Source organism: Gymnoscopelus microlampas (genome assembly GCF_963454915.1).
Source record: "Gymnoscopelus microlampas genome assembly, chromosome: 14".
NCBI classification, from domain to species: Eukaryota; Metazoa; Chordata; class Actinopteri; order Myctophiformes; family Myctophidae; genus Gymnoscopelus; species Gymnoscopelus microlampas.
This window is the reverse complement of record NC_139951.1, coordinates 45918541-45933731: the sequence shown is the minus strand read 5'-3', so window position 1 is coordinate 45933731 and position 15191 is coordinate 45918541. Positions and strand designations below refer to the sequence as shown.

The window sequence follows — 15191 nt, the reverse complement described above, 5'->3', positions numbered from 1 at the left end:
TGTCAAAGAGTAATAACTATTACTTTTAGTAGTAATAACTACTATTGTTAAGTCAAAAACTGGAGCTTTGACTCAGGAGTGGAGCTTCACTGCCAGATCCTCTCCCTTATATGGTAAAAAAAAAACTACAACTACTCAAACAGGACTACACTTCCCAAGCAGCAAAATGGCTGCTCATAAACAGATTGGGAGCACCCAAAAGGAACAGAGGTGCTCATTCAAACAAACTAACTCCAGAGAGAAGGAGAGACTCCAGAGAGGAGAGAAGAAATTCCAAGTTCCAGTAAAAGAGTTCAGCCCAAAGACGCCATGGTCGGTGAAATGGTTTTATGTTTCTTTGAAATGCTGTTTAATGTTCGCAATGCTGCTTAAATGTGTTCTTGTGTACTGCTAAAGTAAGGAACACATTGCAGCTTCGGTCAAATAACTCATTACATTGCAACATTGATTTCTTGTGTTTGAAAAGTTAAAAGTGTTAAGTTAAAGTACAAAAGAATAATACAAGGTTAAAAAGGCTAAAAATCCTTTTTATGATTTAAAATGTAGACAATTCATGCAATTACCATGTTGTGGTTTATTTGATTTAAAACTACTAAAATGTAGAGTTCATGAATTTGCCATGTTTAAAATGCCAAGTGAAAAAGAGACTATCTACAAGCTTGTGGATCAGCTATTTTTCAGAAGATGTGTCTTTTTAAAATGGTTAAAAATAGACTTTAATCATTATTTGTAAAGACACTTATTGTTTGGTCTAGGGGCTTTAATTGTTTGGAACATTGTTTTTAAACATTTATTGTTTTAAGACATTTAATTGTTTGGAACAGACATTTATTGTTTTAAAACATTTATTGTTTTAAAACATTTATTGTTTTAAAACATTTATTGTTTTAAAACATTGATTGGTTTGGAACATTTATTGTTTTAAAACATTGATTGGTTTGGAACATTTATTGTTTTTGGACATTTATTGTTTTAAAACTTTAGTTGTTTGTAACTTTAACACACACACGCACACGCACGCACACACACACACACACAAGCCTTCTCAAGTATGCATGTGTGACATACACAAATGTATAGTCACATTTTTGTTGTATTATGTATGTGTTCTTTGTATTTTTGAGAGCCCTATTGTGTAATGGAATGAGCAGGGAATTTGTATTTTAGGTACAGACCTATCCCACTTTCCGCCACAAGGTGGCAAAATCGTCTGAGACAGGTAGCTTTAGGTGGTCAGGTGACTGTCTTTCTTCAGATGAACAAGGAAGAGAGATTGAACAACACCAAAACTGACTCTGTCTCCCGTTTTTACCTGTTTGTTCAGGTAAATGTACATTAGAACATGAAACATGTTCAATATGAGCACTTTGTAATCTAAAACAAAGTTTGTCTTGGTTTTATACCAGAAATGTTGTGATTTGGTTCTAGTTTGTTGTGTGTAGTTGAATCTAGGTCTAAACAGTCAGATTCATGGCAGCCATTGCTGCTGCTCACAAATGTGTCCTTTAGTGTTTTACTAACAGTATTTTTGCTGCTCCCTTTAGTGTTAAAAGCTCCTGTTGTAATGTTTAATTTGTCATTGTACCTTTTGCATTGAGAAATGTTTATTTTCGTTTTGATCTAGTTAATCCTCTCCATGAATGCCTTGCAATGTGTCTTTGTAGTCTGTCCATTGTGATGTACCAATGCAGTATGAACCTTTTTGGTCAAAGTAAGCAAGTGATTCGTGATTGATTTCATGTGTTTTCATAAATAAGTTCATGTTAACATAACATTTAAAAATAATTAATTCTTAGCAGTAAGCACTATATTATTGGTAAAAGCCAAAGAGAATATTCCAGTTTATTGGTGCTGTGAAAACAAGTAAACACATGGGAATGTGAATATAGAAAGTTGTATATTGTGATTTTGATGAAAATGTGTAAAAGGAGAAAAGATGGGTTTATTGATATTTTGTGAACACGTGAGAATATTAATATTGAACTGAAACTCTTTAAAACAAAGAAAGAAAAGTAAATGGTGAATATAACCTGCAATATTGTTAATAAATTCAGATGAACAAGGAAGAGAGATTGAACAACACCAAAACTGACTCTGTCTCCCGTTTTTCCCTGTTTGTTCAGGTAAACCTGCAGGTCAGTTTTAAAAATATAATCTGTTTACTAAGCCACACCCCTGGGGCGTGTAACACATGCTCCTCTTTCTCTTTCCTTCCTCTGTTGCATGCTGGTGCTTGCTTTGCTAAGCCAGTTTATGAAGAGGCACACAGCGAGAGAGAGCGAGCGAGCGAGTGAGACAGAAATTAGTACACAGTGAAATAGAACAACCTGACCTACCCACCTACACATAGGCACACATTTCTCAGTCTTTATATTTTCTTAAGAGAGTCTATCACACATGATAGACTGCTGACTGAGACCTTCTACGTTATGCTTGATTCTTGATTCTATAGATAGATTCTTAGAAGATGCTTTAAATGATTTAGACCTACCTAGAAACAATATAGTCCTTTTGTCATAACTACTTGTATTTTGTTAACAATAAATACATATTGTTGTAACCCTGGTTAGTTATAAGGACTACAGCATATTGCAGATGTTCCTTAAATTATAAAGCAATTGTAGGCATTCCCTGTCGGTCTGTCTGCATTGCAATAGTAGGATATTTGTTCTTTTTCTCCGTGGGCTCCAAAGAGCAGTGGTATGTTTGGAACATTTTCAATGGGTGGGGGCTGTCAGGAGCACATCCCAGAGGAGGGAGGAATCAAGCCATGTATCAACACTTTTTTTTAAAAGGGTAATCATATATAAGGAACACAGTTATGAGTTACCTGATAGCCCAGTGGTTAGGGAGCGTAAATTATCTCTATATGCCTGACAGCAAGTCCCTGGTTCGACTGCCAGGCTGTGTGGACCTTTTGCTGAATGTCACTCACCTGCTCCCCCTCCCTGTTTCCTCTCTCTTTCCCCCCACTGTACTATCAATGAAGGCAAGAAAAGCCAGAAAGAAACGTTAAGAAAAAAAGTGTGAAGCAGTTTAGAAAGTAAACGCAGAAATGATACATTATTTATCGCACTTTGTGTTGAATATGTTTGCGGTGGAAGACAATGGTAAAATATAGCTGCAAGCAGCAATAATACGGGGCCAGTGAATGCAGATAGAAAAATGAAAGAAGCAATGATAAGTAATATGCACAATAAGCCATAGAAACATAGAAGACTGAACTTGAGAGAAAGAAGACGATGCAATAAATAAATGAGCATTTTAAACCCTCACTAACACTAACCTCAGTAAAACAACGCCTAAGCCTATCCTCAAGAAACACTATGTGTAAACCTAAGAAGGCCAAATCATGATCATCTCAATACATTGACGAGGACAGGGATCATACCAGCGACCTACGGACTCACAGGCTGCCTCTCTTCTCATTGAGCTAGATATATGGCTTCCCTGACAGTATCTGTTGACATCTATAATTATTTCCGTCCATTATGAACCAAGCCTCATTTCTTTTGTCTCTTCGGAACGAAAACTAGTGAAAGTATCCGATCTACAAGCTCACAAAGGGTTGCTATCTGAAAAGTTGTGTGATTGTAGATCGGCTATTTTCACAATGAAGTATGTCACACATTGTAAAAACATACTGTCAAATAAGCATTTCATGTTATCTTCAAAAATTGCACATGCATTATTTGATGCAGTCATGTTTTGTGCGATGCAATTAAAAAGTGGAATGACCCACCCACAGACGGACAGAGAGACAGACAGACAAAAAAGCAAAGTGCAATAATAGCACAATAACACATGGAAACGGAATAGATTGAAATTGAGACAAAGAGAGAGAGTCAAGGCACATGTGTAAGCAGGTTTAATGGCTGTCGGCCAAACGAGGCATGACTTTTGCTTGTTTAAAGTTTGCATTTTCAAAAAATATATACAGTGTAGCGCTAATTGGACCAATTGGAGTAAGATTGGTTTCAGTGATATTTGGAATGACCCTATCGAGGTTTTATGGCTCTAGGTCAAAAAGGGCATGAGTTGTACCTGTTTAAAGTTTGCACTTTCAATTGAGTGCTATAGCGCCACCTTTTGACAAAAGATTGTGATTCATTTCTTGATTTTTCATGACCATCTACCATATGGCCGAGTTTCGTAAAAAGCGTATGCACGGTTAAGCCAGAATTGCCAAAAACGGCAGAAGGAGAAGAAACAGAATAATGCCAATATCAAAACGGAGCCATGCTTGAAGCCTGGCCCCATAAATACTGAATAATGCCAATAACAAAACGGAGCCTTGCTCTGCAGAGCCTTGCCCCATAATAAAGCAGGTGTGTGGATGGCACAGCATGAGGACAGTGTTAGTTGAGGACAAGAGGAGATCAGGTTTGACCAGATGTGTGTTTGTCACGGTAGCTTTAATAGCTGTGGTTTCCATTCATGTGAACTGTGTTGATGAGAGAGTCTTAAAGCATGCGTGGGTGAGATGTAAGGTGTGCTAAAAGGAACAATGGGAACAGATACTGAACCTGATAACACATGAATGAAGGTATGAGACCTTTTAAAGGAATGCAGTGTCATCAGTGGTTTGATGCCAGGGCTCCTAACTGCCATCAGATTATTATTATTGTCTCCTCCAAGCCGAAGGCATGACCGTGTGTGTGTGTGTGTGTGTGTGTGTGTGTGTGTGTGTGTGTGTGTGTGTGTGTGTGTGTGTGTGTGTGTGTGTGTGTGTGTGTGTGTGTGTGTGTGTGTGTGTGTGTGTGTGTGTGTGTGTGTGTGTGTGTGTGTGTGTGTGTGTGGCCATGACATGTAGACATGTTAGGAATTTGGTTTGATGCAGTGGAGCGCAGTTTACAACAGGACTGGTGCAAGACAGGACAAGACAGTGAAAACCATTGTCTTTGTAGCTATTAAAGCTATTAAAGTAGCTTCTTCATAATATATATATATTTTAAAGCGATATACTGTAGTTATAGCAGTGACAACAGACTGAAAAACTATGCTTAACTGAACTGAACCAATGTGGTCCGCACCCCAAAATGAGTTTTGACACCCCTGCTGTAGAACATAACTCCAAGGGCATTAAACTTAACACTTTTTCAAACCAGAGTAGGACACTTGTCATCTATCAATCCATTTATTAAGGATTGGCAACCGAGCAGCATAGAGCAAAGCTCTTAATAGATGTCAATTTCCTTTTGTTACTATGACATTCATGTCTGACCCTAGAACATAGTAAAGTGGATCTCTATAATAAGACACTTGTGTGCGGGGAAAATATTTTGGGGGACGGCTCTCAGTTTGACAACATCTCTCTGTGTTTCCCCGCCCAGCTCAACACTATATCCAGGAGAGAGAAAACATTGTATTACTCAGGAATCAGCTTGTACCTGGTGCTGTGTGACTACAGATCAATTACAACGTTCAACATTTAAATTCCAACGACTGGCAAGGACCTGGGATTCATTACTTTAAACCTTACCTTAAAGGTAAGGACAGCTGCACCAGAAAACCAACACATACGTTTGATGGTGTTACATTTTACAATATCATTGAATGACTGTATTCTACTGTACATTATAATATAAGACGATGGTGAGGAAATATTTTAATGTCTTAATTAAATACTATACAAATGCAGTCTATTGGGAAGCACTCTGTGAAGTCAAATAATATACTATATGAGGGTTTGTTCAGGTTCAGATAGAGGAACAGTCCACTATGTATGAAGTGCATTTCATATTTGATATTTAATACTATATGTCATGAAAACAGGGCGGGGCATATCACAGACTGATTGGCATGTTTTATTCTCTCCCTCGGTCTCACCTCGCTCAGACCAGGACATGGCTTGACATGAAAATGTATTTTATTTGTAAATCTGTGCATATGAAATATGCACAGATGCACATCATAAAACATACAAGCTCGTAGCGTGGCACTCGGTGTCGCGCTATGAGCTTGTAGATCTGCTATTTTTTAATAGCCAAAGAAATCCCCAAAATGACACACAGATGCGTTCCAGGTCTTGATGGGTTAAAACGGGCGAGCCCAACAGTTATCCACCCCTACACACTGTCGTTGCATCTCGATCTTGCAAGGTACCGAACAAGATCCAGGTGCATCTTTTAAAGCTATACTCAAATCCTTCTCTTACATCCACAGCTCCCTCTCACCTGACCGCAACGATGGCGACCTTTTCCACGACCACTGACGCAATTGTCGGTCAGCTCGACCCAAAGGGCAGCATCGGCCTCATCCCCGCCTACAGTCCTTACAATGCAGATAAGCTGGTTCTCATGAGCCTAGTTGTCAAGAAAAATAAACGTTTCCCCTGGCAGAGAACCAAGTACGAGCCAACCCTTTACACCCTCAGTGATATATTGGATGAACCATTAAGTTCAGGTATGTCCTACATGGAGATTGTACTGATAATGTTTTGAGGTACTTATACTTTACTGGAGTATTTCCAATTGTCTATACTTTTACTTCTACTCCACTACATCTCAGAGGCAAATATTGTACTTTTACTCCACTACAATTATTTGAAAACATTAGTTACTAGTTACTTTGTAGATTTTGATTATCATTACAAAACATACATTAACCACTTCAGCCCTATATACATTTGAAAATAGACGATCTACAAGCTCACAACGCGTCGCATCGTGACACGTTGTGAGCTTGTATACTGTATGGCTATTTTCAAACATTTTTGTACTTTTACTCTTGGTACTTTAAGTACATTTTGATACCAATACTTTTGTACTTTTACTTAAGTACATTTTTAATTCTGGACTTTTACTTGTAACAGAGTGCTTCTATTGATACTTTTACTTAAGTAAAACATCTGAGTACTTTTTCCACCACTGCTATCAAGCCACTTTTTGCAGACTGCTACAAGCATACTAAATGACTTTGACATTATTAAATGGCTTTAATGCAGGCACATGCACACACATGAGCCGACCAGTGCCTGAGCACCTGCCTTCTCTTTTTTCCCCACTGTAAACCTTTTCTTTCTTTCTTTGCGTGTGTGTGTGTGTGTGTGTGTGTGTGTGTGTTGGGGGGGGGGGCAGCATTCCTGCCTGAGAAAGAGTTCGTCTCCTACGAGGGTACATCTGGGAACACGGGTGGTGGGATGCTGGGGGTCGAGGCTGGCATGGCCGGTGTCACGCTGGAGACGAAGGTCACTGCCAAGAAACAAACATCTGTCGGCACGCTCAAGAGAGAGGAAGTGGATGTAAAGAAGCTGCAGAGTGATACCCGCGACAGGTTGGAGTCACAGTATTTGAATAATTATATTTTAAGACTAAGAATTCTCTCACCCCACACACACACACACACACACACACACACACACACACACACACACACACACACACACACACACACACACACACACACACACACACACACACACACACACACACACACACACACACACACACACACGTTGGTATCTTTTTTTTATGTGACTTTTGTAAAAATGTATTTTTACGTATTTGCTGTTTTTAGTATTTCTTTGTAATACACTGTGATATACACACACACACACACACACACACACACACACACACACACACACACACACACACACACACACACACACACACACACACACACACACACACACACACAACCTCACCTCATGTCCATTCTCCTCTGTGTTCAGGAAGGTGGACATGGAGCATGTGCTGGTGAGGCAGCAGACGAACAAGGTTCGTGAGCCTATCCTGACCGTGCTGACGGAGAGGATCGTCACCACCAGTGACTGCACCCTCTCTGAACACTTTAGCTGTGAAGGGCAGCTGGGACTGACGGCAAAGACCATACCGGTGAGCAGTTGTGGAAAAAGTACTCAAATTCTTTACTTAAGTAAAAGTACCAATACTGCAATATGAAAAAACTCTGTTACAAGTAAAATTCCAGAATTCAAAATTTACTTGAGTAAAAGTACTAAAGTATTGGTATCAAAATGTACTTAAAGTACCCAAAGTAAAAGTACTAAATATTTGAAAATAGCAGATCTACAAGCTCACAACGCGTCGCGATGCGACGCGTTGTGAGCTTGTAGATCGGCTATTTTCAAATAGCCTATGTATAAAATAGGGCTAAAGTGGTTAATGTGTGTTTTATAATGTAATAATGTATATCTACAAAGTAACTAGTAACTAAAGTCTTCCAATAATTGTAGTGGAGTAAAACTACAATATTTGCCTCTGAGATGTAGTGGAGTAGAAGTAAAAGTATTGTAAATTGGAAATATTCAAGTAAAGTACAAATACCTCAAAATTTTACAGTACTTAAGTAAATGTACTTAGTTACTTTCCACCACTGCCGGTGAGCATGAGTGGCTGAGTGTGTGTGAATGTGTAGTCTACTGGAAGTTGGATATGTGCATGCGTGTGTGTTGATTTAAGTTCATGATTGTGTGTGTGTGTGTGTGTGTGTGTGTGTGTGTGTGTGTGTGTGTGTGTGTGTGTGTGTGTGTGTGTGTGTGTGTGTGTGTGTGTGTGTGTGTGTGTGTGTGTGTGTGTGTGTGTGTGTGTGTGTGTGTGTGTGTGCCTGCGTGTCTGTGGGTGTTTGTTCTCAGGCGAAGGTGAAGGCCAGTGCCAATGTTCAGTGCGACAGAGATGCTTCCATGGGGATCCCTGCCGGCACGGTATTTGCCTACAAGGTTGTGGATCTAGGCATTAACTGTATGTCTGGTGACGTTCGTAAGTAATATCTGGAATTTTGTTTGACTTTTCAAGGTCACATTGACCAACCTCTCTGACATCTAATGTGCCACGTACAGGCCCCAGATCAGATCACAGCAAATGCACTGCCCGGACTATATATGGCCACTTGCCTCTGGCTACTGTAATCCGACCAATGTTATGTTGTTTTAATTTACACTGTTATGCTGTTTTGCATTTGAAGCCATCTATGCTGCTATATTGAACAATACTGTTATACAGCTTATTGTAGTTTAGAATTTAATTGAATATTAATTATGTAGTTTGGTTTCAACACTGATCACATTGAGGTTTTACACTGAGATTTAATGTCCAACTTCTTGAGACCATAGCTGTTGTGTGAGGTTCAGCACACAATTTATTTCACGTGCCTTCACCCTGTGATTGGTATTGTTGCCAATAAAAGTTGAACCTTGAGACGCAGGGGGCTCCCTCTATTAGATGGTATTGATGGCCATCTCTGCGGTTGGTGGCCTTTCACAATGTGCGTATACTGGTTATCTCTCGGCTTACTGCAGAGTCAATAGTGTCCTCTCATTATTCTAATGGTCCTTAATGTTAATTGATGTCTATCTGTCTATGTTCAGTGTGTCTATATGTTCATACATGTGTATTTTTCTCAGAGCTATGCCTGTATGGTCGTGGATACTTTAACACCGGCGGGGTGAAATGTTGCCGGACAGCTTCCGAGGAAGAGGCCTGGAATTCTAAAGATCATCTCGGTGCGTTTCTACTACTCACTCACTCACTCACTCACTCACTCACTCACTCACTCACTCACTCACTCACTCACTCACTTATTTATTTAATTTCAACCATAGAAAGCCACAATATACTAGATGTATCTTTGTGACTAACAATCATTTCAAATACAAATCTTAAAATGTGTAATGTAATACATGTACAACAGAAATGTGGACGGACCTCTACGGAGGCCTCCCCCGGGCTATATATATATATATATATATGTGTGTGTGTGTGTGTGTGTGTGTGTGTGTCACACACACACACACACACACACACACACACACACACGCATACTCGTATGCACACATACATATAGGAGCTCTAGGAGGGGAGAGAGGGGCACCACTTACATAGACAGCTAACGCCACAGAGCTCCAGACCCTGATGCTAGACAGGAGGGTGTGGAGGGCAGTGATTCAGGAGTCCCGAGTTGGAGTCGCCTAGTCCACATTCTCGCATCGCATGTAATTCAGTGAGGCTGTTTTTCTCGCATTTCAGTATCGGAAAATGTTTCAAATGATGGCATAATACAAATTTGAGTTCTCAAACATGAGGAAAAAAATGGCTAATCCAAAAAGGTTCACTTCACACATACAGTACTTTCAAGTTTGACTAGTTGTCTTACATAACAAGTAGTCTAGGGGCCAGAATGGTTCACACACACAAGACTATGTGCTAAAGACAAAGATCCCTAAACAAATAGCACTAAACTGGTTCTTTGGCTCATACTAATAACCTCTTTTGATGCTATAGCACTTATCTTAAAGGTTCTATAGCATCTTTGTCAAATGGTGCTGTGAAGAACCAACCAATAGAGAACCTCTACAGAACCCAGAGCGGCGTATCAGGTTCTTTGTATAAATCAACCACCGCAAAGAACCTCTGAAGAACCAATACTTGTGGGTGTAGTGTGTGGGTCCCCCAAAATAAACTCCATTATGGAGCTAACACAACAAGCTGCAACAAGCTTGCATTCTTGGCTAGATATAATGTGAAAAATATGGTTTGTATCTCAATGGCACTCCCATGTCATCAAAGGCTGTCTAAAATAACAATAGTTTTTCAATTTAAGTGGACTATCACTTTAATCTTTAACATTTAGGAAGGTAAGATAAAACAAATGTGCAATACAAGCAGACAGCCACCACATATTAACGAAAATGTATTACAACAAAATTACATATCCTGTTATGCCAGCCGCTGATTTTCTAGGAGAGTGTAATATGTTTTTGTCGATATATATACTAATCGATCTAATCATATAGGCCCACATCTATACGATTGTTAGTATGTACAGTACTTAATATTGGTATTATTAGTACATACATGGTGGAGCAACTGCACCGAGGGCTCCATAGCCTGTGCATGACAGCCTTTTAATAGGAATATGGTCAATTACTCCTGATTATCAGAAGAGGCACTACTCATATAGCAACAATATAGATGCGTGCGTGCGTGTGTCTGCAAGGGACAATTGCAAGCATATTAAATTAACTAGTGCATTTTACTTCCCTTTCTCCCCCTCTACATTCATGACATAAGTGGTGTTAAAAATGTAATTGTGTTGAATAATACAAACATTTATATATAAGTTCAATACGCTGATCTAAAGTACAGTATAATGTATTTACAGGAATCTAAAGTATGCTTTCAATTATGCATTTTAGTTAAAACGACATATATACGTATATTTTGAAATACATTTTGGATCATTCAATGTCATTGCTGCAGATAATGATGAAAACGTGGAATGTATTCATTCTATATTAATCCACAGAGATAAAGGAACTGCGGCTGCTGGCAGAGCTTCCCTGGGCCCTTCCCGGGGCGAACCAGGGCTTCCCTCGTTCTGCTCTGTTCCAGGGGTTGTGTGAAGTGCTGAAGGACAGAGAAGCTCTCCGGGATGTAGAGAACACTGTGAGTGACACAGAGACCTGACACATTTTTATTCAGCACCCGAAGACACTTATATGACGACAAGTCCCCCCCCCCCCCTTCACTGACATTTCAACTGCTTTTGTCATTTCCCAAAGTACTGTTGTCTGTTTATCCTTCTGTCTCCATTATCTCCATCTATTTGTCTCCATCTATTTGTCTCTCCACATGTCTATCTGAATTTCCATCCACATTATGTCTATCAATCTGTCTGTTATTGTCACTGTCACCTGTCTCTCTTGTTAACGGGTCTATCTCTTTGTCTTTCTCTCAGTTGGATGAGTGGTGCTCATGGTGCTCAGGTGATGCACCAGTGCAGACTGAACAAGACGGCTCAGTCAGTCACAGCAACTCTGCAAGTGCCGTATTAGACCTGCTCAGACCCTACCTGAATACACCAGAATATAACCGTGAGAGACTGACTGGTGTTCATACATTGGTCAGCGCCATGGAAGGTTAGGGTGCAAAAACTACATAAACAGGCAGATAAGACTCACACAGTTCTATCTTCTTATTCTATTGTATTCCTTATTTGGTTTTATCCTTTTAGCAGGAGCTGACAACTCACAGGTATACTAAATGCCTCAAATCATGAACTCAGCGTTCCGATTGCCGTGACATTTTGCGCGCACATCCCCACTCGGCCAAGGAAGAACTTCCACAGAATCCAGGGGAAAAATAATTATGTTTATTGTTTGACCTACAGTTCAGGAGTTATAGGCCAAAACGTGAATCTGCCTTTTACAGCGCCACCATGAGGCTGATTTGAAGAAAAAGCAAGTGGGGTGGCATTTCTTCCTTAGCCTATAGTGGGGATGTGTGTAGACGCTGCGTTCATTATCTGAGGCATTTTGTACAAAACACCTAACATCTAATCTATATCATAACATATGTGTTTATTGTTGTAGCTTTACCTGATGAAGCACTGGACCTCCTGAGTGAGAGCAGTCCTGATTTTCTGGAGGCCGTCAATGCCCTGGTCAGTCTAACTCTGTCTGTCTGTCTGTCTGTCTGTCTGTCTGTCTGTCTGTCTGTCTGTCTGTCTGTCTGTCTGTCTGTCTGTCTGTATGTCCTGCAGTGGTGGAAGAAGTACTCAGATATTTAAGTAAAAGTAGCAATACCACAATATAAAAATACTCTGTTACAAGTAAAAGGCCTGTGTTCAAAATGTTACTTGAGTAAAAGTAAAAAAAAAAAAAAGGATTGACATCAAAATATACTTGAAGATATCAGATAAGCTCACTGCGATACGTTGTGAGCTTGTAGATCGGCTATTTTCAAATAGCCTATGTATTAGGCTTAAAGTGGTTAATGTGGTTAATGTATGTTTTATAATATAACAATTTATATCTGCAAAGTAACTAGTAACAACTTTTCAAACTATTGTAGTGGAGTAAAAGTATAATATTTGCCTCTGAGATGTAGTGGAGTAGATAGAAGTAAAAGTTAAAATACCTCAAAATTGTATTTAAGTACAGTACTTGAGTAAATGTACTTAGTTACTTTACACCACTGATGTCCTGTTAAATTGTATTCCTAATCTGTGGACGTTACTGATTGGTCTGTTTGTCTGTCTTTTTGCTTGGTTTTTGATTGATTGAATATTTTATTTGGCAAAAAATGTAAAACAGCACAATTACATACTTCTACTACTACTTTGTCTAAAAGGTCCGTTCAAAAAAGTCCTTGCGGTCTTGTTTCCATTGAGGTCTTTGGTATTCAATTCATAGTCCTAGTAGCACCAAACAGTTCAAATATCAACACCAAAATACAGGGGGGGGGGGATAATAACACTATAGCCTAGTTCAAACAAGAAATGCAGACAAAACATAACATGTACAAATGTACAAACAACGGGGGGTGGGGGGTTGAGAGTCAAAGCAAGGGGGGGGGGGGGGTTGTCTGTCTAATGGGAAAATGGTACTACTTCCTCTTTTAGCCTCCTGAAAGGTGAATTTTCAGGGCTCTTTTGAATGATCCCAGCGAACTGCATTTTTTTGAGGGATGGGGTTAGACTATTCCAAACCTGGGTGGCAGTGCTGTAGAAGGAGATTGTTTTGTGGGTGGGTGGTACCAGATCGTTATTAACGCTCCCTCTAGCTTTGTGACTGTGGGTGTCTTCTACCCTGAGCCAGGTCTGGTCTGTTGTATCCATCCCACAGGTGGAGCATGCCTTGAAGCCTCAGGAGGGCCTGCCCCTCCCCCTACAGGATGATAAGGCTTTCCAGTGGGCGCAACAGCTGCTCATCACATCCAATGTGACCGTCAAGACAGAGAATGGACGGCTGTCTGTGCAGACAGAGTGGGGGGACCAGCTGCCACTGGTCCTGCATGTCACAGTGCACGGACTGTCTTCTCTGTGCGTCGCTCGCATGGAGGGTATAGAAACTGATATCGGCTGATTCGTTAACCAGATCCAAGTCCAGTATGAGAATATGCTTTAGGCTGTGGCAATCGACTATTACTGGAATCTCTTCGATGCTTCTCTCTCTGTTAGTTAATGTAGCTCGGGTTGTTGCTGGAACTGATCTCCAACCTATAGGCATGCCGAGCCTTTTATACTGTTTTAGCGGTAGCCCTAGTGTCCCTATGATGATGTCAGGTAGTGTCAGACATCTCCGTTTATGGGTCGGCCCACGTCGGTTATGCCCGAATATGGGACCATGCTGTCAGTCCTGGACGTGACGGTTATCTCTATATATGGAGGTCTGGGCAAAGGTTGCTGATGTCAGACTCCGTACATATGGCACATTTTAGGTCTCTATGACGACTAGCCGGTCGATTGTCTCCATCTATGGGAATCTCCATATGAATGTTTTCTACAGAGGGGTTCCCACACGTGGAAGTGCAACCTGAGCCACTCCTGGTCGTGGAAGTGCAACCTGAGGACTACCCACTCTTGTGTGCAGATCCATCATAGACCCACCCCACTTTTTTCCCAATATCTGATATTGTCCAACTCCTAATTTCCGATACCGATATCAACCGATACCAATATAGGGGGACATTAACCCATTAAGACCTGATGCCGATTCTATAAATGTTTTTTAAATCCCAACAGTAGGCCTATTCTGAAAAAAACGTATGTTTCTATATCAGTGGTTCTCAAACTTTTTCATGTCAAGGACCACCAAATTGATATGTATTTGGCCGCCGACCCCCATCTCAAAATATATTGTTCCAGAGACCCACAGAAGCAAAGATTCGAGTAAAAAAAATCCTGGGTACGTTCCTTTTTTTAAAAAGTTACTTTACTTCGGTTAATTCAGTACAAAAAATGCACTCCATGAAGTGTAGATGTCGGAGTTTTTTTCTTTTTCTTTTTTCTTCATTACCAAAAGTGTTTAATTAACTATACAATAATAAGTAAATATAAAAATAATAATAAGCAGCGAGCACCGCAGTGGGCGGACCCACCCAGCCTGGGTCCCCCCACCTCGCGGTGGTCGCGAGGTGCTGGACTTGTGAGGTGCTGGACTGGCTTGTGTTTATCTGTTGTTTATCAGATGCTGTTATAAAGGAATTTATTTTAAAAGGAAGAGACGGCGACGTTGTTTTTTCTATCCTGCTATTCCAGCCGGCAGATTGGTCGCACTGGGCGGGAGCCGGCTCCTTGGGACCACTCCTTGGGCTAAAAACGGCCCAATCTCAATGGGCTTTTTACACAAAAAGTATACATGGCTATGGCCGTTTTTAGCCCAAGGAGTGGTTTTGGTGCAAAACAAATGATTGCAATGGATTCAGAATCATAAAAACACCCTAGTTTGA

At 40.3% G+C, this 15191-nt stretch overlaps 1 protein-coding gene across 3 annotated transcripts; it reads left to right on the top strand.

The window, feature by feature from the left end:
- Positions 1 to 243: 243 nt before the first annotated feature.
- Positions 244 to 14464, top strand: LOC311060529 (gasdermin-E-like). 3 transcript variants are annotated; one of them, XM_084078757.1, is made up of 11 exons: positions 244 to 312; positions 5334 to 5489; positions 6166 to 6405; positions 7080 to 7275; positions 7676 to 7838; positions 8597 to 8720; positions 9365 to 9463; positions 11266 to 11405; positions 11698 to 11878; positions 12332 to 12402; positions 13586 to 14464. In XM_084078757.1, exons 3-11 carry the CDS (start codon positions 6189 to 6191, stop codon positions 13823 to 13825), a joined length of 1431 nt encoding a protein of 476 aa, XP_083934883.1. In that variant the 5' UTR covers positions 244 to 312; positions 5334 to 5489; positions 6166 to 6188; the 3' UTR covers positions 13826 to 14464. The 3 variants fall into 3 exon arrangements, with proteins under 3 accessions (XP_083934883.1, XP_083934884.1, XP_083934882.1); XM_084078758.1 differs by lacking the exon at positions 244 to 312 and adding an exon at positions 2067 to 2135; XM_084078756.1 differs by lacking the exon at positions 244 to 312 and having other exon boundaries at positions 4911 to 5489.
- Positions 14465 to 15191: the final 727 nt, after the last annotated feature.